Source organism: Pristiophorus japonicus, chromosome 13 (assembly GCF_044704955.1).
Source record: "Pristiophorus japonicus isolate sPriJap1 chromosome 13, sPriJap1.hap1, whole genome shotgun sequence".
Classification (NCBI taxonomy): domain Eukaryota; kingdom Metazoa; phylum Chordata; class Chondrichthyes; family Pristiophoridae; genus Pristiophorus; species Pristiophorus japonicus.
The window spans coordinates 138,454,366-138,479,766 of NC_091989.1; the positions used below are offsets into that span (position 1 = coordinate 138,454,366).

Below are 25,401 nucleotides of genomic sequence, written 5' to 3' on the forward strand. Positions count from 1 at the left end.
CTCAGGAACTAACTCTCACAGGATCACAATCTAAAATTTAGCTTTAGAATTTGACCTGTACAAAATACTCATCAAGATTTTTCTAGCAGAAGTACAAACCCTGATACCAATCAATGGGATACTGGTCCAAAAAAAGTTCTATCTTGTTCATAAATGGGGACAAATGCCAAGTTCAGAATAAGTTGGGGTAATTCTTTTGAATTTCCTGGCACAGGCTTTGCACATTACGTCCAGAATCCTTCAATAATTTTTAACCAGGAATGGAAGAAATGGGCAAGAATCAATATTGAAATAGAAGAAATAACAACCTACTACTGGTTTCAACACCCAGATGCCTACTGAGGATGAGTAAAGACTGTGGTAACATGACCCAGAAAGATATATTTTTTTGACTGATGCAAGGTCTTTTGTGTGATCTGGACGAGTTCCCTCATTAAATTTCAGACCCATATTCTTAGGAGCTTAAGAAAAACTACTGGGCTTCTGATGTTGAAACCTAGTACCACATTCCTCTGTGTTTTTCAACAGTAAATGTATTACTATACCAAACAAACTTACATACTCATTTGAACATGAAGGAAATATATTTGGTATACTCATGCTGAAATAAATGTTATTTTCAGTACTATAGTAGTAGTAACTTACCCAGTGGGCAATAACTATGAATGTAGGTGGGGTTGTCATCATCAGCGAAGTTGGATACTTCCATTTTCAACTTTCAAAAACACGCTTCCCTTGCTATAGTATATTGCAGCAATTCACACAGGTTAAATAATTAACTCATACATGCAAGATTAGTAAACAATGACGCATTGAAATATATAGGTGAGCATGCAGTTACTGTTACATTTTTCAAAATTACACACAACAGATCTCAATGTACTCATTTTATTTGTAAACAAATTAATACTTTAGTTGCGAATTTAACGTCAACATGTTCTTCAAACATGGAATTTATCTCAGTAACTCAGAAAAATGTGACAAAAGCCAACCTACAAACTGAAATCGAGAGATAAAACATTGTTAAATAAAAGGACAGAAGCAATATATGTTAAGATTTCTTTAATACAACTTTACAAAATAATTCTAATGTTTATGAATTTATGTCTAACTTGTTTCCGCATGACAGGTGTATTCTTTTTGATAATATGCATTAAAATAATGAAAAATTATATAAAATAAAATGTACTAGTATATTTAATTTGTCTTACTGATGCTAGCAGTGGGTTCGTGGCCCAGGAGCGGTGGAATCTAGGAGCAGCAAGGTCGGACTCGAGGAGCCCAGCAGCTAGGAAGAGAACCAGGAGCGGCGCAGCGTATAACAACACCGGGGCCGGGGCCCAGGGAAGGTGCAGCACAGGCCAGCCCACACTGCGATCTATGGACAGTAGGAGTATGTGTGCGTACTAGGTCCATGCAGCAGAGCTTGGTCTCCAGTCGTCTTGGTTAACCCTTGCCACTGGACCAAGACCTTGCTCTGTCAAGCCTGTGTGGCGACTGGTGTGCAACGGCCACTCCACGTTAAAAGAATTCACGCACAGGCATCTTGCACCCTTCGGGATGTAGTTCAGGAAACACCCGTGAACTCATTCCTTTTTGGTGTGGAAGTGGGTCATCCTTGACACAAGGGACTGCCTAATACTACTATACTATACTTACTGATGCTACCTCAACAAAAGAGGCATATCACTGCAGGAATAATACAGCAGCTTGTGAAATGGACTCTGTGATCCCAAATTACAAATGTACTCTGTTGTACATTACAGCAAAGGAATATTTAATGGAGTTAAATGGTTTAACAGCATGGGCTAGACATTTCAGAAGGAGTTATGTGACCTTCTCAGATAAGGTTACAGTTCAGGCGGCAGTGGCAGAAGTCTCAAAATAAGTTAAGTAACATTTGCACTTCGACACACTGTTAAAGGAGATTAGTTGGCATTGTTTTATCAAAAATGTCTTTGATTATGCTTCCACGAATGCTTCCCATTTTTAGTTAAAGGTTAGTTAATTTGTGGTCTTACAGAGCATATATACTGCGCATTTGGAAACAGCATGCAGAAAACTGAAAATAGTAAAGGCACCAACATCAACAGCTAATGCAAACTAAATTTAAAAAAAGTGTACCACATGAGTAGTTAACTCCAATCCACCAAAGATCCAAGGTGTTTTAGTCAACATCACAAAGTCTGTGCAATCAGGATATGCTGTGTTGCACAGGGAACAAACACTTAGGTAAAGACAGTACCAAATAAACAACTTAAACCAAACATGCTCAGTACCAAAACCTTAGATGAAAAACATGACACCGCCGTGAATGTTTTCTCATGCATGCCACTTATTTATTGCAAACCTGTACGTTTTGATCGGGATCTCAAATCTGTCAACATCCACCGCACGTCCATTCTGGTTCAGAGTTTGTACTGCACGACACTGTCGCCAAGTTTATACCTGACACCTAAAGTTTTCCGGATGAATCATGTCAATTAAAAAAATATATATATATAATTAATTCGGGTTTTGCGACGGGAGTTTTGCATCCATTTGATTGGGCAAGCTGCGGCCATTGGTTAGTTTGAGCGTGCTGCTGGTTTCCGGCCGTAAAGCGGTTGATGTGTTGCTAGGTGTCTGTGATGGGGCGACTCTGCCTCTGTCCGGCCATGGGCCCCACTCCCACCCTAACCCTCCTTTTGCTGCTCTCCGCCTGCTTTCCCGGCTCCTGTCATCCCGGCCTCTCTGCTCTGCAGGATGTTACTGCCGAGCTCTTCGGGTCGGAGGCGCGGGGAACCGTGGCCGCTTTCGGAGACTTTAACTCAGATAAACAAACCGACATCTTTCTCATCAGATCAAGTGAGTAGCTCCAACCAGCCTGAGTAGCTCTGGTTCTTCTGTTTATTGTGCTAAACGTGACAGGCGAAGAGGGTGTTTGGTGTTCACGTTTGCTTATATACTAAATCTGGTACTGTCAAAATATCTAACAAGATGAGTTCCTCAGAAATTTCAAAGGGTGTGTTTCTGGGTGTTTCATTTATTCAGTAACAAGGTGTGGTTCAACTCTTAATGTTATCAAATTCAGGGCTCAGTTAATTTGGAAGTTACTTCAAAATGTTATTTTTAATTAAAAGTTGCCCTGTCAAACATTGACACTAAAGTGCCTCGGGACATTTTTATATGTTATCTCAACTGTAGCAGGTCAGTAGTTATACCACTGTTTAACGTGTGTGTATCCTTAATGCCACTGTTGTTGCCAACCTACATTGGCTCCCTGTCCCCCAATGCACTTGCAAAATCCTCATGCTAACCTACAGATTCCTCCCAACCTCCTCCAGTCCTATATGCCAGTACATTCGTCTCACTCTGGCATCTTGTTAATATCTCAAAATTACTGATTTCAAAGATAAGAGATTATTTTGAACATGTGTATTTTGTTGGAGCTGTGGTTGCATATTCTTGTCATTGCCATCCTAAAGTCACGAAAACCAGCCAACGATCCCAAAAACTATCGCTCTTTGTTGACTATACAAGGTGGTTGAACGACTTGTCCTTAACAGGATATAGCAGGCTTTAAAAGCCGCCCTCCCAAACAAGCAGGCAGATTTCAGAGGGTAGAAGCTGCTCTGACCAGGTCCTTGCACTCACGACCAACATTGAAGCAGAACTAGAAGTCGCTGAAGACTGGGGTTGCCTCCATTGGCATATGACACTGTCTGGAGCGAAGGCCTACTACTGAAGCTATCCACAATCATTCAATGTCGCAAGACTCTCAGGCTCATCAACACTCTACCGAGCTGCCGTATGTTTCCCGTCTATCTTGCTGACGAGACCAGCCGAACACGGATGCTCAACAACGGTCTGCCAAAGGGGTCGGTGCTCGCACTGGCTTTTTTAAACATACACATGCTGGGCATACCCTGCACCAAATCCTGGAAGTTCACCTATGCCGATGACATAGCACTGTTTATGCAAGCATCAATGCTAAAGGAAGCAAATAGGAAGCTCACAAGTGACCTGGACCTACTGGAATGCTACTGCCGGACCTGGCACCTCTGCTCCAATCCAGAGAAGTCAGTTGTGTCAGCATTCCATCTGAACACCAATACCGCCAGGAAAGAACTCAACATTCCTTCTGCGGAAGGCAACTTACCCATTAACCCCACCTAAAATACCTGGGTGTTTCCCTGGACAGGTCTTTCACTTATCGACCTCATCTCACCAACACCAACCAAATAGTAAAAACCAGGGTGAACCTGATCCGGAAACTCACTGGAACGTCATGAAAAAGCACAGCCAGAAAACCTCGCACTGCAACAGTGGCCCTAGTCTACTCTGCTGCAGAATACTATTCTGCTTCATAGTCTTGTAGCCACCACACACAGGTCGTGCATGTGCAGCTAAATGCCGCGATGAGGAACGTGTCCAGGATGCTTAAGTCTGCAACAACTGAGTGGCTCACGGTGCTGTCCCATATTGCCCCATTCACCGCAATGCCACTGTACACCATGAGATAGAAAGAAAATCATGAGTAACATCAACCTTCCTTTTCAAGAAGACTTGAAAAACCCACTACGAAAGTGCTTAAAATTGCTCAGACCATCCTGCGAAACAGCAGCCAATATTCATGCAGCTAGTATCGACCCACTATACAAATAGATGGAATCGTGGGATACATGCAACATAAGAACCACCACCTCATCACTGATCCAACAGCAGAGGTCCCTGGCTTTAATCTCTCTCAAAAGCATCTTTTTTTGTGCTCAGTATGATTCTAGCCAGTGGAGAATTTTCCCTTGATTGCTGTTGACTAAAATTTTACTAGGGAGCCTTGATGCCAAGAGCAGTCACACTCATCTCACCTCTGGAATTCAGCTCTTTTGTCCATGTTTGGACCAAGGCTGCAATAAGATCTGGAGCCAAGTGGTCCTGGCGAAACCCAAACTTGGCATCAGTGAGCAGGTTTTTGGTGAGCAAATTAAGAAAAAAACAATCACACTGGCCTTAGGAGTCTATTACTCACCTCTTCGCTGATGGGATGGTTGGACCACCCAGATTTCCCAGGTGGTTATTGTGAGGCGCAATTCCAGGCAGATGGGTCGGTCAGGAGCTCTAACTCGCGCCGGTGTCACAACCAGGGGCTTTGCACACCGGTGCAGCTCTTCTGGGCGGTGCTGCTCCATGCCGCCGCAAAACTTGACCCAAGGATCGCTGCGAGTCGCTGGAGGCTGACCGCTCAGAAGACCCCATTGCCGCCGCTCCGGGGCAAAAAAACGCAGTACAGAAGACCGGAAAATCCAGCCCATAAGTTTCAATTCATGTATAACCTCATTATCGGGATTCACCACCATGAATCAGTACTGCAGTCTGTGATGATTATAAGAGGGATAGAAAACTATGATGTATCATCATCTCTCTGCTTGTATCTTTTTTGACAATCCCATAGGTCAGGCTGTTGTATAGAGTTGAAAGGAGGCAATTTAAAAAAAAAAAAAAAAATGCCTATTCTGTTGTGACATATTAAATATTGCATAAAACACATCTAATTGTGTATGACTTTCTTACATTTTCTTTTTTTTTAGAAAATCAATTAGTAATCTTATTGGCTGATGTAAAGGCACCCTATTATAAGCCAAAGCCAGAAGTAGTGTTACAGTGGAGGTGAGTAGTCATTTTGTCATGCTTCTCTTTTATATATTTTTTTAAATACAGTCGTTGATCAAATAATTTTTTGGCCTTTATTCCTTTCAGTGATCAAGTAATTACCAGTGTGGTACCAGGGGACTATGATGGAGACTCACAAATGGATGTCCTCCTCACGCTTCATTCTAAGAAGGCTGATAACACAACCGCTGTTATCTTCTGGGGAAATAATCAAACATTAGGTAAACTTGTGCTTATTACTAAACATGTGTTGATTATTTTTTGTCACAAAAATCTTTCTTTCACTTTTTCTATCCGTTTATTGAAAGCAAAAGACTGATATGAGTAAGGTCTACCCCTTGTGAAATTATCTCTTAAAGAATGCTTTTACAGTATACTTCTGATAATATTTACAATGAAAAAATTGAGTTTATATATGCTTCAAATTAAGCAATGTGAATAACACACCAAAGTGGGAATGTAGTGCCAAAAATTTGAATGATCAGATAATTTGAATTAAACAACTTTGAATTTAGAGTAGACTGTTATTTGATTCAAAACTAATTTTACTGTAGCCTTCACTTATAAACTATCATGATCTAATTATGGCGCTCGAACAAATATAATTCCAACAGAATCATCTAATTGAATGTTTCGATTTGGCAGGGGGGACGGGAGGAATAAATCTCACTATTTCTTAAGAGTTAGAAAGACAGAAATAACTTTCTTTCAAGATCTCAGGACATCCCAAACCACTTTACAGCCAATAAAGTACTTTTTTGAAGTGAGGCTATTCTAATTTAAGAATCAAGGCAGCCAATTTGTGCACAGCAAGGTCCCACAAACAGCAATGAGATAATGACCAGATAATCTGTTTTATTAATGTTGGCTGAGAAATAAATATTGGTTAGGACACCGGGCAGAACTCCCTCGCACTTCTTCAAAATCAGGCCATGGAATCTTTCCATCCACTTGAGACGGCAGGCTGTGCCTCGGTTTAACGTCTCATTCGAAAGACAGCAGCAACACTCCCTTGGTACTGTGCTGGAATGTCTGCCTAGCTTTTGTGCTCAGGTCTCTAACGTGGGACTTAAACCCACAACCTTCTGACTCAGAAGCGAGTGCACTACGACTGAGCCACAGCTGACGTAACTAGGGACCCATAGATTGTCACTGTAGCTAGGCTCCTGGGACTGACCGTTATAATTTTTTGCCTTTCTGGATTTTATATCTTTTTCAAACGTGTATAATTGTTCATTTCTAGCAAACCATATTACTCTATTATTGTAGTGCATAAGAGTTTTCATTTGCTAGTTGTATGTAAATTAATTGATTTTTTTTTCTCAGATCCAAAACTTTATACCACTTTAAAACAGAGCTTTTTGGATGAACCACTAGTACTGGAGTAAGTACTCTCTGTTTTAACCTGTATTAGAATATGAGTAACTGTAGAATGAACAGTGCCATTTGATCTCTACTGTTAACTTGTAGCGTAAAATGAATGAAAATAATTTCTTCCCCCAACCCCTTCCTAGTTTGCTTGGTGGAAAAATAGTTACTCAACTCTGCTGGTTAATGCACTGGGAAAGTTTGGAATGTTAAACACTGTTTTATTGCTGGCCAAATATGACTGCAAGTGTCAGCAATTCTACTGACTGACTGACTATTTATTTATCTCAAGTGGCATAAATGTTGTGTTTTTTACCAGAGACCAAAAAATAATCTTGAGTGATACTTCAAAGAGGAGGGGATTTATAAGAATTAGGAACAGGAGTAGGCCATCTAGCCCCTCGAGCCTGCTCCGCCATTCAACAAGATCATGGCTGATCTGGCCGTGGACTCAGCTCCACTTACCCGCCCGCTCCCCGTAACCCTTAATTCCCTTATCGACTGAGAATTTAAAAAATCTTATTGTCAAGATCTACAATGGTAACAATAGCAAGAAAAACAAAATGTGAACTTGGAAAAATGAAAACATCCACATATAGGGCCCAAGTTTCTACATGATTTGAGCCTGATTTTTAGGAGCAACTGGTGGAGAACGGACTATCTTAGAAATCGCAATTCTCCACATTTTTTTTTCTGCAGTTCTAGTCAGTTAGAATAGTTTCACTTTGGAACAGAATTTTTTCTTCAAAAGGGGGCGTGTCCGGCCACTGACGCCTGATTTCAAAGTTTCCACAGTGAAAACGTACTCCAAACTAACTTAGAATGGAGCAAGTGAAGATTTTTGTAGAACTGAAAAAACCTGTTCTACACATTAAAAAATCAGGCGCAGGTTACAAATTAGGCGTCCAGAACGAGGTGGGGGGGGGGGAAAGGGAAGTCATTAAATTCTACAATAAATCCTTATTTATACTTATACAAATAAATCCAACCTGAATAAACATTTATAAGCAAAGAAAAGATTAAATAAACCATCTTCCTACCTGTGTGAAAGTGCTTCAGTCAGCTCAGCGGTGTGGCGTCGTTCCCGCGAACGGAAGGGAGGGAGGGGCAGTCGGGCAGTAAGCAGGCAGCAAGCAGCCTTCCACTTGAGGTGGAAGTCTTACAGTCAGCTCAGCGGTGTGGCGTCGTTCCCGCGAACGGGAGGGAGGGAGGGGCAGTAAGCAGGCAGCAAGCAGCCTTTCACTTGAGGCGGAAGCCTTACAGTCAGCTCAGCAGTGTGGCGTCGTTCCCGCGAACGGAAGGGAGGGAGGAGGCAGCCGTTCCCGACGGCGGGCGGTGGGGGGAAGGAGGCAGTGAGAAGGCTGCAGGAAGCCTCAGAAGTTGAGCAGCCATTCCCGACAGCAGGGGGGGGGGAGAGGCCGTCGGGAAACGGCTGCCTCAACTTCTGAGGCTTCCTGCAGCCTTCTTACTGCTGCAAGAAGCCTCAGTGCTGATCATAGAAGGGCAATGTGCTTTTATTAAAAAATGTTCAAAAATTAAACAGCTACAAAGAACTACAAAAATGGCCGAGTGTCAATGTTTACTTCACACTGCGCGTGCGCGAATGCTCCAACGCGCTAGCGCAGCGTTGCCGGCACGAAAAAAACGAATTTAAATGGTACCCTCCCACTTACAAAATCGGCGCGAGTGGTAGGCTCCGCCCCCCTGGGCGCCGCGCCAAGCAGACATGGAGCTACAGGGTGCTCCAGAATCGCGCGTTTTTTTTTTTGGCGCGTAAAACGGGCGCCCAGCTCGGAGGGGCGCTCGTTTTGTAGCGTGTGGAAACTTGGGGCCTAGTTACGGCTCAAGTTGCTCCTATTTTTTTGGAGTAACTAGTTTATTATGGAATATCTTAGAAATCGCAAATCTCGGCATTTAGTTTGCTCCAGTTCTAGTTAGTTAGAATAGTTTTGTTTTAGCACAGTTTCTTTTCAAAAGGGGGTGTTACCAGCCACTTATGTCTGTTTTGCAAGTTTAGGCAGCGAAAAGTTACTCGAAACTAACTTAGAACGGAGTAAGTGTCGATTTTTGTACACTCAGAAAAACCTTCCCTACACTTTTTAGAAATTAGGCACAGGTAGCGAGAGATGGGGGTTGGGGGAAGGGAAGTTAGGGGATTTTACAAAGCATTAAACACTTCACTTTTACCAATAAAGAGCCATCATCAATAATAAATGATAAATCAATAAATAAAAAATTCAAAGTTTCTATTCACCTACTGCAGCACCGGGAGCCCTCCAACAGCCTGCCGCAGAGGTGCAGCTCGGACGTGCGGGGTCCGCCGCCAGGGAGGAGGTCGTCGGGCGGGCCCCACCTCCGAGGAGCTAAGGGCAGTGGCGACGAGGCAAGGGACGGTGAGGCAGGCAGGCCACTTGACCCGGGATAGGGGCAGCGAACAGCGCAATGTCCCTTCGGCCAGGGATAGGGTCGCCCGGAGACAGGACGCGCTGGGACGGCTAGGAGCTACTGTGCACGCGCGCAGACTCCACTGCGCACGCGCGCAGCTGCCGGCGCTCTTTGGCGCAGGGCTGTAGCTCCACGCCCAGCTGCTTGTGCTGTGCTACGTTGACTGTGAAACAGGCTTGCTGGACTCGGAGAATCGCAAAGTAAGTTTTAGGTGCTTTTTTTATTCTTAAAAAATAGTGCGGGCGTCTCGGAGTGTGCTGTTCTTGGAGGACATCTGAAACTTGGGCCCATGCTTTCCCCAAAAATGTATTTAAGACATCAACCCTGAAACAAAGGCCAGGGGTTTCTATTCATACTGGTTCTTCTTGCCTTTTGATTACCTTCCAGTACTACTTCACTACCTTACTACACTAGGCATTCTTTCGTGAGTGAATCTGCACAACAAGCATTGATGATCTGTTTGGTTTTGGGAGGACCAAATCTGGGATCTTCAAGTTCATTGTTCAATGGTTAAATGTATTACTCAATCAGGGAAACCAAGTCAATATTTCTGAACCTTTTATAGCTTTTTAAATTATTTTATATGTCTGCACTGTAGAAGAAACAAATAACATTCCGTAAATAGTGGGGAACCTAGGGACTAGCAAGAATGATGAACTTAAAGAAATTAGTATCAGTTACAAAATTGTACTGGAAAAATTAATGGGACTAAAAGTCGACAAATCCCGTGGAGCTGATTGCCTACATCCTTGGGTTTTAGAAGAGGTAACAACAGAGATAGTGGATGTATTTGTTATGATCTTGCAGAATTCCCTAAATTCTAGAACGGTGCCCATGGATTGGACAGTAGCAAACGTAACCCTGCTATTTAAGTAAGGAGAGAGAGCAAGAAAACAGCGAACTATGGGCCAGTTACCCTGGAAGTAAGGAAAATGCTAGAATCTATTATTAGGGAGCACTTAGAAAATTATAATTTGATTGGACAAAGTCAACACAGATTTATGAAAGAGAAATAGTGTTTGACAAATCTGTTCGTTTTTTGAGGTTGTAACGATAAAAGGGAATCAGTGGATGTAGTGTACAGTAGAACATCCCGAAACCGGAAACCTCGGGACCGAAGTCATTCTGGTTTTTGGGGTTTTCCCGATTTTGGAGAAGAAACCCGACGTCCCGAATCCAGAAACCTTTGGGCTAGTTTTGGGTTTTTCCAGATTTCGAAGCCGAAAATCCAACGGCCCGAATCCGGAAACCTCATGGACGATGTTCGCGTATTTCCGGATTTCAGAGAAGAAAATCCGACGGCCCGAATCCTGCAGCCTCGAGGCCGGGCCGGGTATTTTTCCGGATTTATCTTTGAAAAGGTATATACAGTTTAAAATGTACTTAAAATATGAAAATGAATGTATTCAAAGCATGAAATATAATAAATAAAGGTTTTTATTTGTTAAACAGTACAGGTCTGAAATATAATAAAGTTTTTTTATTAAGCAGAGTACAGGTATGAAACAGAATACAGGTACTGTACCCTGTAATGTATAAAGAATAATGTTCCTTCCTATGATCCACTTCGTAAGAAAGCTGCACAGAAATAGGTGCAGGTTACAATTGGCTGGAGGTTGTGCTTGAGATCGAGGGTTCCCCTATGATGTCTGGGGCTGAAGATGGGCCAGCAATAAGATTTTCAAATGTGGAAATTGCTGGTGTAGTTGCAGGCTGTAGATCTTGGGCACTCTGCTGCGATACCCTTTGAAACATATCGACTAATTTTAATTGTTTAAGTAATTTGAGCTTTTGTTTTTTTTTCCTGAATTTTATACACCTACATTATTTCCTTTTCACTTATGCAGTTTTGTTGCTCTCAGGCGGTAATTAATTCTTGACAAAGATTGATTGATTTTGTCAATGGACACTTTTTTGACTTGATTATTAACATTAGCACCGTCATCCTCACTGCTTTCATCCTTTTCCTCTGGATGCAAAACCATGGCCATAATTATTTATTCTGTCACTACATTCACAATGGGAGCGTCATTGTCTATGTCCATGACTTCTGTGACATCGTTTTCATTCATTTCTAACGCAGCTTCTCAAGTTAGCACTTTTGCGTATTCCAAAAGTTCAGCAATCATTTCCTTCTCCCTGGACACATGAAAGCCTTCAAAGGCATCGTCATCTTCACTGAACATAGTTGTTGGCCAGACGTTATGCCAAGCATTGGCCAAGGTGTCTCTAGTTACCTCATTCCACGCATCCGCAGCTGCTCAGATGGTGTCCTTCTCTCACACACTTTTTTTGAGAACGCTTTTATTCCCATGCCTCTGTTCACAGCACTAAGCAAACATTTCCTTTTTGTAGAGACGCTTCATCGATCTCAAAATTCCTTGGTCCATTGGCTGTACTAGTGATGTTACATTGGGAGGTAAATAGATAAGGATAAGGTGTAAGCCATTTAGGACCGAGATGAGGAGAAACTTCTTCACCCAGAGAGTGGTGAACCTGTGGAATTCTCTACCACAGAAAGTTGTTGAGGCCAATTCACTAATATATTCAAAAAGGAGTTAGATGTAGTCCTTACTACTAGGGGGAATCAAGGGGTATGGCGAGAAAGCAGGAATGGGGTACTGAAGTTGCATGTTCAGCCATGAACTCATTGAATGGTGATGCAGGCTCAAAGGGCCGAATGGCCTAGTCCTGCACCTACTTTCTATGTTTCTATGACATCCTTTACTAGAAGCTCAGCATCAGGATGTGCTGAGCAATTGTCTAGCAGCAAGAGTATTTTGCAGTTTTCTTCAAGATCAGCTGCCGTGCAATGAGCACACGCCTGTGGAACAAAATGCTTTTCAAACCAGTTCAGAAAGATTACCCTGGTTACCCATGCTTTCTTATTAGCATAATAATGCACTGGCAATACTCTCACGCCCTTGAAACATCTTGAACACTGACTTTTCCTAATGACCATAAGCTTACGCTTATGTGTTCCAGCCGCATTTGCACAAACAAGTACAGTTAGTCTATCTTTGACGGTCTTTTACACCTGATGGCTGCGATTCTTCTGTTGCTAATGTCTTTCTCGGTACGTAGTGCCAAAGCAGTGCTGTCTCATCGGCATTATACATTTGCTCAGCAATTAGTTTAACAAACTCATCGATATAACCTTCAGCTGCCTCATGATATACTGAGGCTTTTTCATCACATACTTTCAATTGCTTGATGCCATGATGCCTTTTAAATTTGGTTAGCCAACCTGAAGAGTACTCGCATGGAGTTTCAATCTCCAGTTCTGCATGGAATATCTTGGCTTGTTGCACCATCATTGGGCCAGACAAAGGAATCTTTTCACTTCTCCTCTGTCGCCACTTCTCCATCATTACTCGATCCGACTCATCACTTTTAGGCTTATGCATAGTTTTTCTCTTATTCATTTCTTTCTGAACATCACATTCTGCATAAAACTTCATGATCTGTTCCTTGTTTTTTTTATATCATAAATGGTGGAGGTTCCGACACCATACTCCTCACTCAATCTTCTCACTGAACCACCTCTATCTAATCTCTGGAGTAACTCCACTTTCTTGGCAATTGATGCCTCCTCTTTGCACTACCTGTTTTACCTATTGGGGTATCTGTTGACCTTTTTAACATGTTTGCAATCAGTGGTAAACAACACAAATTCACAATACCCTGTACTGTACCTGTACAGGCTTTTAAAATCGGGTAAACCACAGTGATTGAGTCAGCTTGAGTGGGGCCTGATTGAGGGGAGTACGTGGGCCAGGTGGGCGTCGGCTTGGGTCTCGCGTGGGTCGGGGTCATGGGGCATTCCGAAAGGCTCAGGAGCAGGTCTGTACATTTGCGTCCAGGAATAAGGAGGCCACATATTCCTTGGAAAATGTGGCTGGAATTTTCCGGGGTGGTAGCAGGCGCGTTTGGTGGGTCGTGTTTTATTATTATTTTTGACAGCAGGTCAGGAACCCGCTGTCATCGCGGGCCCCCCACCCCCCCCCCCACCCCCAACCCACGAGCCTTTTCCCCCAGGCGTGTGTGACATTGCAGAGCCAACCTGACCCGCGGGCGAGAGTGAGCCCTGTTCTGTCTGCAGTCGGCAGTTAGAATGGCTCAAATTACACATTGCAAAATCACTGATTATGTGGGAAGGACGGTTCCAATTACACATTCCAGAGAAACTGCTGGGTGTGTCTTATCCTCCAAGGGAACCAATCGGAGCTTTAGGTGTTGCGAACTAATGCGTCCTTATATGGTACAGTAATGCTTCGAAGATTGGACTCCTTTTGAAAGATTTTAATTGAACTCCAGCTGTCATTGACATTTATGTTGGCTACCTGCTGAAGGAAAGTTTTGCCACTTTTTTGATTGGCTGTCAAATGGAGTGTCTTGTGCCAGACTGTTGTTCTGACCATGAAATGAAAAGTTCCATTAGATGCTGAGTACTGGTGAACATTGCCGTGAATTTGTGGCCCAGATTGTCCTGCCCTTCTCGCGGACATGGTAGCAGCAGAGAGGTTAAAGTTACTTCAGTGGGTGGGTAGGTCTTGCAGTTTCCCAAGTATAACCTCAGGCTATTTAGCAAAAACTTCAAAAGACTCACTGAGCTTAAACACAGCAGGCATCTAGAAGCTGTGATAAATTTAAATTATTGGAAGAAGAAAATAATGGATGATTGTTTGCTTTTTCCAATCTATATCCTCGGATACAGCCAGCCAAGTATTTGTTGTGCAATAATAAAACTTAATGACCAGATTAAATCGGAGTTGAATAATTTTCATTGATGTTGATGCACTATAACAATCAATAAAATCACATGCATCAACGTGAGCACCAAGTTCTGACGGTCATGGATTATCTATCCCAGCTGCATTTCTGTTTTTAACTTTCACAAGACAATTTTCTATTCTCATTTTGTTTCCCTTCTGTTGTGTTCTTGAAGGCAAATTGTAAATCAATAAATGTTGAACAGTTCACATTTACACTTGGAGGAAAGTGGTGATATTAAAAATTAACATCTGAAACAAGTAAATCACATGAAGAAAAGAAATATAGCGTCTTTCACAACCTCCGGACATCCCAAAGCGCTTTGCAGCCAATGAAGTACTTTGCAGTGTAGTCACCGTTGTAATGTAGGAAATGCGGTAGCCAATTTACACATAGCAAGGTCGCTCAATCAGCAATGTAAAAATAACCAGGTAATCTGTGTTTTGGCTTGAGGGATAAATATTTGCCAGGACAGCCGAGAGATTACCCTGCTCTTCTTCGAATAGAGTCATGGGATCTTTTACATCCATGTGCGAGGGCAGACAGGGCTTCGGTTTAGTGTCTCATCCGACCGTGCAGCACTCCCTCAGTACTGCACTGGAGCATCAGCCTAGATTGTGTGCTCAAGTCTTGAGTGGAACTAGAGTCCACGATCATCTGACTCAGAAGTGAGAGTGCTACCAACTGAGCCACATCTGACACCTGAGAGAGAGTAGTCACATGTATTAATCCCTGTGAGTCACACTATTGATCATGCTAACCATATACAATATTCTCTCATTCAGCAGAAAAGGGGTTAACAATCAATTGTATGAATATTCTTGAATATATATTCAGATTTTGTGCAATTTGTAGAGTGCTCCGTGAAGGCATACCGCCTGGCGGTATGTCACTGATGAATTTCCTGCCGGGCAGTATGTTGGTATTTTTTGATCAATTTTGTGATTATGTGGCGGTATGTCCACCAATTTCAGGCCCCAGACATTTTTTTGATCTGCAATGTTTCATACAAAGTGCAGAATTCAACAAAAGGATGGGGTCCCCCTTATCCTCACCTTACCCCACCAGCCTCCAATTCAACAGATCATCCTCTGCCATTTCTACCACCTACAGGGTGATGCCACCACCAAACACATTCTCCACTTCCCTTTCAATATTCCGAGGGAACGTTTCCTCCGCGACACCCTGGTCTACTCTTCAATCACTCCCAACGCCCGCTTCCCTTCCCACAGCACCTTCCCGTACTAGCACAGAAGATGTAACACCTGCCCTTTCATGTCTTCCCTTCCCACCGTCCAAGGCCCCAAACAGTCCTTCCAGGTGAAAGTGATTTATTTTCTACTTATTTCAATTTAGTATACTGTATTTGTTACTCACAATGCAATCGTCTCTGCATTGGAAAGACCAAACGCAAATTGGGTAATCACTTTGCTGAATGCCTTCCCTCAATCTGCAAGCCTGACCCTGAGCTTCCGGTCACTTGCCATTTTAATTCTCCGTCCCAGTCTGACGTCTCAGTCCTTGGCCTCCGACACTGTCCTAGGTTCATTTGTTTCCTCAGATAATGTACTTGAGTTTGTCACTGAGAAATAGTCAGTAGTTATAGCTTACCAGCGGGTGTGTACCTAACAAGATTCTTGTCTTATTAAATCAGGCATAGTATATGAATCTGCTTGAAATGAAGTATTTGAGTGCTTGTTCTTGTGTCTTTGAAACCTGGTTTGATTGACAGTTCTATCTGCAGAGACAACACCGACTCCAAATAAATGTGATCATTGTTGCCCATTGGTTTGGTTAATATGTTTAAGTTTTTGAGCACAAAGCTGTAGTGGTGGGCAGGAACTCTGTTTTCGTACCCATTATGCCATATAACCTTGGTCAAAATTCTGATTAAAGGTCTATAAGAATCTTAAAATAATTTGCAGTATAGAACTCGGGGAACAGATTAATGTTTCTGTGAGTTAAACATAGAAACATAGAAAATAGGTGCTGGAGTAGGCCATTCGGCCCTTCGAGCCTGTACCACCATTCAATAAGACCATGGCTGATCATGCAACTTCAGTACCCGATTCCTGCTTTCTCTCCATACCCCTTGATCCCTTTAGCCGTAAGGGCCAAATCTAACTCCCTTTTGAATATATCTAACTAACTGGCCTCAACAACTTTCTGTGGTAGAGAATTCCACAGGTTCACAATTCTCTGAGTGAAGAAGTTTCTCCTCATCTCGGTCCTAAATGGCTTACCTCTTAACCTTAGACTGTGACCCCTGGTTTTGGACTTCCCCATCATCGGGGAACATTCTTCCTGCATCTAACCTGTCCAATCCCGTCAGAATTTTATGTGTTTCTATGAGATCCCCTCTCATTCTTCTAAATTCCAGTGAATATAAGCCTAATTGATCCAGTCTTTCTTCATATGTCAGTCCTGCCATCTTGGGAATTAGTCTAGTGAACCTTTGCTGTACTCCCTCAATAGCAAGAATATCTTTCCTCAGATTAGGAGATCAAAACTACACAATATTCAAGGTGTGGGCTCACCAAGGCCCTGTACAACTGCGGTAAGACCTCCCTGCTCCTGTACTCAAATCCTCTCGCTATGAAGGCCAACATGCCATTTGCCTTCTTCACCGCCTGCTGTACCTGCATGCCAACTTTCAATGACTGATGTACCATGTCAAGCAGGTCTCGTTGCACCTCCCCTTTTCCTCATCTGTCACCATTCAGATAATATTCTGCCTCCCTGTTTTTGCCACCAAAGTGGATATCCTCACATTTATCTACATTATACTGCATCTGCCATGTATTTGCCCACTCACCTAACCTGTCCAAGTCACCCTGCAGCCTCTTAGCATCCTCCTCCTCAGCTCACCCTGCCACCCAACTTCGTGTCATCTGCAAACTTGGAGATATTACATTCAATTCCTTTGTCTAAATCATTGATGCATATTGTAAATAGCTGGTGTCCCAGGACTGAACCTTGAGGTACCCCACTAGTCACTGCCTGCCATTCTGAAAGGGACCCTTTTATTCCTCCTCTTTGCTTCCTCTCTGCCAACCTGTTCTCTATCTACGTCAGCACAATACCATGTGCTTTAATTTTGCACACTAATCTCCTGTGTGGGACCTTGTCAAAAGCCTTTTGAAAGTCCAAATACACCACATTCACTGGTTCTTTGTTGTCCACTCTACTAGTTACATCCTCAAAAAAAATTCTAGAAGATTTGTCAAGCATGATTTCCCTTTCATAAATCCATGCTGACTTGGACCGATCCTGTCACTGCTTTCCAAATGCACTGTTATTACATCTTTAATAATTGATTCCAACATTTTCCCCACTACCCATTTCAGGCTATCCGGTCTATAATTCCATTTTCTCTCTCCCTCCTTTTTTTTAAAAGTGGGATTACATTAGCTACCCTCCAATCCATAGGAACTGATCCAGAGTCTATAGAATGCTGGAAAATGACCACCAATGCATCCACTATTTCTAGGGCCACTTCCTTAAGTACTCTGGGATGCAGACTATCAGGCCCTGGGGATTTATAGGCCTTCAATCCCATCAATTTCCCTAACACAATTTCCTGACTAATAAGGATTTCCTTCAGTTTCTCCTTCTCGCTAGACCCTCGGTCCCCTAGTATTTCCGGAAGGTTATTTGTGTCTTCCTTTGTGAAGACAGAAGCAAAGTACGTGTTCAATTGGCCTGCCATTTCTTTGTTCCCCATTATAAATTCACCTGATTCTGACTGCAAGGTACCTACATTTGTCTTCACTAATCTTTTTCTCTTCACCTATCTATAGAAGCTTTTGCAGTCAGTTTTTATGTTCCCTGCAAGCTTACTCTCATACTATATTTTCCTCCTCCTAATTAAACCCTTTGTCCTCCGCTGCTGAATTCTAAATTTTTCCCAGTCCTCCGGTTTGCTGCTTTTTCTGGCCAATTTATATGCCTCTTCCTTGGATTTAACACTATCCCTAATTTCCCTTGTTAGCCATGGTTGAACCACCTTCCCCTTTTTATTTTTACGCCAGACAGGGATGTACAATTGTTGAAGTTCATCCATGTGATATTTAAATGTCTGCCAGTGCCTATCCACCATCAACCCTTTAAGTATCATTCGCCAATCTATCCTAGCCAATTCACATCTCATACCATTGAAGTTACCTTTCTTTAAGTTCAGGACCCTAGTCTCTGAATTAACTGTGTCACTCTCCATCTTAATGAAGAATTCTACCATATTATGGTCACTCTTCCCCAAGGGGCCTCGCACAACAAGATTGCTAATTAATCCTCTCTCATTATACAAAATGGAATGTTGGCCTTTATCTCGAGGGGGCTGGAATACAAAGGGGTGGAAGTTATTTTAGTTATATAAAGTTATATAAAGCTCTGGTTAGACCATATTTTGTTTTCAGCATTCATGTTTTAGGCATTTCATTTCAGGAAGGATATATTGACCTTGGAAGGAGTGCAGCACAGATTCATCAGAATGATACCAGAACTAAAAGGAGTAAATTATGAGGACAGGTTACACAGACTAGGTTTGTATTCCTTGGAGTATAGATTAAGGGGTAATCTAATTGAGGTATTTAAGATGATTAAAATGTTTGACAGGGTAGATAGAGTGTATGCTCACAGGTTTGTAGAGCTGTTGAAGTGTCCCCCAGATTGGGGGAAAAATTAATGTTTAATTTTGTCTCCTTAAAAGAGTTGTAGACCTGTTGGGCTCCTGATCTTTGGGCACCCTATACGGAGGGGAGCGGGTAGGTCCGAGGACCTCCTCGTAGGACTGCTCCTGGGCACGGCCAAGGGTGCCATCAGCCGGTCCAGGCAGCGGGCGGTCAAGGGGGTCGTTCAGCCTGACTGCCTGCCTCTCTTCCGTGCTTACATTCGGGCCAGGGTGTCCCTAGAGATGAAGCACACGGTGTCCACCGGTACGCTCGCATCCTTCCGCAAGAGATGGGCGCCGGAGGGACTGGACCCCTGGCAACCAAATTTTAATTTGATTTTATATGTTTTAAAGTTTAATTTGTTTTAAATGCTGGTTTTAGTGTCCCCCTCCCCTTTTATAGGGGGCACTTGTAAATTATGGTTTTAGAGCCCAAAAAAAACCACAAAAAAAAAACTACAAAAATACAAAAAAAAGAAAAAAGGGCCTTGGGAAATGTTTGGAGTGTCCCCCAGATCGGGGGGCACTTGATCTAACTTTATTTTGTCTCCTTAAAAAGAGTTGTAGAGCTGTTGAAGTGGGCTGGATGGCAGAAGAGCTGGCACGGCACCTATCCTGGGCCGACATCCGGCTCACGGCCAACACCATTGAGTTGCTAAAAATGGCACTGGGCCCTAACTCCACTAGGTATGTTGAGGAGGCTCAGACACATGGGGAGATCCCGTCCGAACTGACCCCTGTCCGGACGGAATTCCTTATCGGCACCAAGCCCCGAAACCTCCCTCCGGTGCCGGCACCTCACAACTTGAGCCTCCTCCGGGAAATCCCCTCCGTGCCTTTCAGTTCGGCACGGGGGGGATTTCTGTAAGGGCTGCTCTTGCACACTCTCCACTTTGCCATCCTCGTCTGCCGTCCGTACACGCCATGACGCACCATCTTGCCGTCCGGAGGAGGCAGGGATCCCTCTATGTGGGAGTCCTCCCTCTATTCAGTGTGGACTTGGCCTGGAGAGTGTTCACAGGGCAGTCCCGTGCAATAGGTTTTTAAGTAGGTTCATGGACTCCCAGGCCGCCTGTAATTTCTGTGGTCTGGAAGAATCTGTGTTCCGTGTTTATGTGGAATGTGAGTGGTTGCAGCCCCTATTCCATTATTTGAAAATTCTGCTCCTCAAATTCTGGTTGCACTTCAGTCCCACACTCCTGATCTTTGGGCATGAACTGCGGAGGGGAGCAGGCAGGTCGGAAGGCCTCCTCGAAGGATTGCTCCTGGGCCTGGCCAAGGTGGCCATTAACCATCCAGACAGCGGGCGGTCGAGTGGGTCGTTCAGCCTGACTGCCATCCTCTCTTCCGCGGTTTTATTCGCGCCAGGGTGTCCCTGCAGATGGAGCACACGGCGTCCACCAGTACGCATGTGGCCTTCCATGAGAGGTGGGCACCAGAGGGACTGGAGTGCATCATCACCCCCCGGCAACCAAATTTTAATTTGACTTAAGTTAGTCAAATTTTTCATTTGATAATTTGAGAGTTCTAGTGCCCCTTTAATAAGGGGGCACTTCTTTTAAGGTTCTGCTAAAATAGTTGTAGAGCTGTTGAATTGTGAGTGGCTTAGTCAGTCACGTGATGCTCACAAGACTCAATAAAACCCCAGTTGGGTTTAGGAGAGCCACAATGAGGCATGTGGTTGTGAGCCTAGTGGATGAACTGATAATGTGTAGTGTGATTGTTAAACCTTTGCTATTAAGAACTAGTTGGTTTATTAGCAATGTATTGCTATGAATTCTTAAGCAAAGGTCCCATGAAGCAAATACATTATAACAGGGTAGTGGAAATCTAGAACTCTCTCCCACAAAGAGCTGTTGAAGCTTAGGTCAATTGAAAATTTAAAAACTGAGATTGATAGATTTAGGCAAGAGTATTAAGGGATACAAAACCAAAAGGAAGGAAGATGTAGTTAAGATATTGATAACAACTTTTATTTATATAATGCCTTTAATGTAGTAAAACATACTAAGGTGCTTCACAGGGGTATTATAAGACAAAATAAATTGACACCAAGACACTAAAGGAGAAATTAGGGCAGATGATTAAAAGCTTGTTCGAAGAACTAGGTTTTAAGGAACGTCTTAAAGGAGCAAAGTGAGATAGAGAGCCGGACATGTAGGGAAGGAATTACAGAGCTTGGGACTTAGGCAGCTGAAGATACGGCCACCATTGGTTGAGCGATTATAATCAGGGATGCTCAAGAGGTCAGAATTAGAAGAGTGCAGATATCTTGGGTGGTTGAAAACAAAATTGGAAAATAAGGATAAGAATTTTTAAATCGAGGCACTGCTTAACCGGGAACCAATGTAGATCAGCGAGCACAGGGGTGATGGATCAACAGGACTTGATGCGAGTTAGGACACGAGCCGCCGAATTTTAGATGACCACAAGTTTACGTGGGATAGAATATGGGAGACCAGCCAGGAATGCGTTGGAATAGTCAAGTCTAGAGATAACAAAGACATGAATGAGGGTTTCAGCAGCAGATGAGCTGAGGCAGGGGCGGAGACGGGCGATGTTACGGAGGTGGAAATAGGCGCTATTAGTTATGGAACAGATATGTGGTCGTGAGCTCATTTCAAGGTCAAATATGACATCAAGGTTGCGCACAATCTAGTTCAGTCTCAGACAGATGCTAGGGAGAGGGATGGAGTCAGTCGCTAGGGAACGGAGTTTGTGGCGGGGACCAAAGACAATGGCTTCAGTACTGGATGTTGGAGATCAGCCATGGTCTAATTGAATGACATATTAGGCATGAAAGGCTGAATGGCCTACTCCTGTTCCTATCATAGAATCTTATAGCACAGAAGACCATTCAAGCCTGTTGTGGCTTTTTTGAAAGAACTGTCTAATTTAGTCCCACATACCAGCTTTTCCCCATAACTCTTCAAATTAATCCTCTTCAAGTACATGTTTAATTGCCTTTCGAAGGTTCCTATGGAATCTTGTTCCACCATTATCAGGTCGTGCATTCCAGATTGTAACAACCCTCCGTGTGAAAAAATTTCTGTTCTTTTCCCCTCTAGTTCTTTTGACAATTATTTTAACTCTATGACCCCTAGTTACCGATCCATTTGCCAGAGGAAACAGTTCTCCCTACTTGATCTATCAAAACCCTGCGTAATTTTGAATACCTCGATAAGATCTCCCTTTAATCTTTTCTGTTCTAAAAAGAACAATTCTCCAATCTCCCCACATAACTGAAGTCCCTAATCCATGGTATCCTCCTCTGTACACTAAGGCCTTGATATCCTTCCTAAAATGTGGTGCCCAGAATTGTACACAATACTTCAGGTGAGGCCAACCCAGAGATTTGGGAAGGTTTATTCAATGCTCCTATTTACAACAACATTAATTTATAAAGCACCTTATAATTGATTCCAATATTTTCCCCACTACCAATGTCAGGCTAACCGGTCTATAATTCCCTGTATTGCTATAATAAGTAATGTACTGGTATTTAATCTTTTGATACTGCATTTCGCTACCATAAGTTGACAGATTTTTTTAAATTCTCAGTCTTTGTATTTCTGTCATAAATTGTACTTTTATAAATAGCTTAGGAAGCAACGTGGAAAAATTTGAAGAAAATTGTGTGATTTTAATTGGTTTTGTGTACTTGATTTGTAAATGGAAAGTAGTCGGCGAAAAATTGAGCGATTTGATTTCTTGGTTTCTGCTGGTTACTCTCTTTTTTTTCTCGGTACCTTTTTTTGCAACTTTTGACTTATCTGTATTTGGTCAGTCAAAGAACCACTAACTGTTAGTTACTGTTCAAGATTTTTATATCTTACAGCCAAAGTTGATACAAGACATTCTTGAAGGGTGTGACACTATGAGCATGCAATCAATACAAGATTGTTAATTATATGTGTGATCAACAAGTCAAGGAAGTAATTAATAAGTGAATAAGTTGAATATATTAATGCAATGGATATCTCTAATCATTTGGATGCTTCATCCACCATTTTAAAGCCCGATATCTTTTACCCTCACTGTTAGGATTAATCAAGTTTTCACCCGCTTGTTCTGTCAATGGTGTTAAGATATCTGTATAATTAAAAGTCATAATAGCGCATCACATTTAAATCAATAAATTGGCATTAAAAATCAGTCCATGGCAAAAAAAAAGTGTGTCACACTCCTTTGATTTGTTTTAAATAAGGAATATAACAATACTAATTCACCAAAGGACAATAGATAAGGACAGATTCCACAGAGAAGCAACCAGTTCACATGCTAATTCAAACCAGTCGCATTGCTCAGTTTATTTTTTTCAAGTGACTCCAGTTGCTGTCTTGATTTTTGTCCCAACTGAATAGGCAACGACATAAATATTTAAAAATGAAATACACCATTTATAAAGAAGATGGTTCAGTCGGGGTACTTTCCCATGAGGGGGAAAGGTAGACCAACCAAAGCCAAAGCTCCCTGGATGATGAAAGAGAGAGAGTAAGATGAATTAGAATGTCAGAACCAGGCTGAATATAGAAAGTTCAAAGGGAAAGTGAAAAAGGTAATAAGCGGGGCAAAGAGAGGGTATGTGAATAGACTGGCAGCTAACTTAAAAGGGAATCCAAAGGTCTTCTATAGGCATATAAATAATAAACGGGTAGTAAGAGGGGGGATGGGGCTGATTAGGGACCAAAAAGGAGTCCTACACGTGGAGGCAGAGGGCATGGCTGAGGTACTAAATGAGTACTTTACATCTGTCTTTACCAAGGAAGAAGATGCTGCCAAAGTCACAGTGAAAGAGGAGGTTGCTGAGATACTGGATAGGATAAAAGAAAGTATAAAGAGAAGGTACTAGAAAGGCTGTACTTAAAGTAGATAAGTCACTTGGACCGGATGGGATGCATCCTAGGGTGGAAATTCCAGAGGTATTAGCCATAATCTTACAATCCTCCTTGGATAGAGGACTGGAGAATTGCAAATGTTACACCCTTGTTCAAAAAAGATAAACCCAACAACTACAGGCTAGTCAGTTTAACCTCGGTAGTGGGGAAACTTAGAAACAATAATCAGGAACATAATTAAGAGTTACTTGGACAAGTGTGGATTAATTAAGGAAAGCCAGCATGGATTTGTTAAAGGCAAATCGTGTTTAACTAACTTGATTGAGTTTTTGACAAGGTAACAAGAGAGGGTAGATGAGAGAAATGTGAAATGTGGTTGACGTGATGTACATGGACTTCCAAAAGGTGCCAGTATAGTTCAAGCCCATGGAATAAAAGGGATAGTGGCAGCATGGATTCAAAATTGGCTACGTTACAGGAAACAAGAGTAGTGGTTGTTTTTCAGACTGGAGGAAGGTATACAATGGTGGTCCCCAGGGGTCTGGTACTAGGACCACTGCTTTTCTTGATGTATATTAATGACTTGGACTTGGGTGTACAGGGAACAATTTCAAAATGTGCAGATGGCTCAAAATTTGGAAGTATAGTGAACAGTGAGCAGGATAATGATAGACTTCAAGAGGACATAGACAGGCTGGTGGAACATGGCAGATGAAATTTAACCCAGAAAAATACAAAGTGATACATTTGGATAGGAAGAACGAGAAGAGGCAATATAAACTGAAGGGTACAATTCTACAGGGGGTACATTAACAGAGACCTGGGGATATATGTGCACAAATCATTGAAGGTGGCTGGGTAGGTTGAGAAAGCAATTAAAAAAGTATACAGGATCCTGGTCTTCATAAACAGAGGCATAGAGTACACAAGCAAGGAAGTTATGATGAACCTTTATACAACACTACTTCAGCCCCAACTGGAGTAATGTGTCCAATTCTGGGCACCACACTTTAAGAAGGATGTGAAGGCCTTTGAGATGGTGCAAGATTTACAAGAATGGTTCCAGGGATGAGAGACTTCAGTTACGTGGATAGACTGGAGGAGCTGATGGTCTCCTTAGAGCAGAGGAGATTTGATAGAGGTGTTCAAAATCATGAGGGGTCTAGACAGAGTCGATAGAGAGAAACTGTTCCCATTGGCGGAAGGGTCGAGACCCAGAGGACCCAGATTTAAGGTGATTGGCTGAAGAACCAAAGTCGATAGGAGTAAAACTTTTTTACGCAGCGCGTAGTTATGATTTGGAATGCATTGCCTGAAAGGGTGATGGAGGCAGATTCAATCATGGCTTTCTAAAGAGAATTGGATAATTACCTGAAGGAAAAAAATTGCAGGGCTACTGGGAAAGGGTTGGGGAGTGGGACTAGCTGAAGTGCTCTAGCAGAGAGCTGGTACAGGCTCGATGGGCTGAATGGCGGCCTCCTGTGCTGTAACCATTCTGTGATTCTATAATAAAATAATTACTTTTATCGGTAAATTTAATGTTCAAAATCCCTGCAAGATATTTTTTCTGCAAATGCCTGCCCCCTTTTGTCTGGGACCTAGGACTTGTTCTGCTTCAATCCAAGAAGTAAATTTCATCTTGAAATCGCCAGCGTG

General features: G+C 42.6%; 2 protein-coding genes across 4 annotated transcripts in view; one reads left to right on the top strand and one right to left on the bottom strand.

The window, feature by feature from the left end:
* The window catches only part of phkb (phosphorylase kinase, beta), a 381,738-nt gene extending 379,082 nt beyond the window's left edge, over positions 1 to 2,656 (bottom strand). For 2 of the 3 annotated variants that reach the window (XM_070898046.1, XM_070898047.1), the window contains exons 1-3: positions 2,351 to 2,429; positions 2,125 to 2,204; positions 646 to 738 (exon numbers count right to left, since the gene is read on the bottom strand). In XM_070898046.1, coding sequence (XP_070754147.1) covers positions 646 to 709 — 64 coding nt within the window. In that variant the 5' untranslated portion in view covers positions 710 to 738; positions 2,125 to 2,204; positions 2,351 to 2,429. Of the gene's footprint in view, positions 1 to 645; positions 739 to 2,124; positions 2,205 to 2,350 lie in introns of all 3 variants that reach the window. The other variant, XM_070898048.1, reaches the window with a different exon arrangement.
* The window catches only part of itfg1 (integrin alpha FG-GAP repeat containing 1), a 331,482-nt gene continuing 308,678 nt past the window's right edge, over positions 2,598 to 25,401 (top strand). The window contains exons 1-4 of the mRNA XM_070898049.1: positions 2,598 to 2,847; positions 5,571 to 5,649; positions 5,740 to 5,873; positions 6,979 to 7,036. Of these exons, the coding sequence (XP_070754150.1) occupies positions 2,631 to 2,847; positions 5,571 to 5,649; positions 5,740 to 5,873; positions 6,979 to 7,036 (488 nt within the window). The 5' untranslated portion in view covers positions 2,598 to 2,630. The remainder of the gene's footprint in view (positions 2,848 to 5,570; positions 5,650 to 5,739; positions 5,874 to 6,978; positions 7,037 to 25,401) is intronic.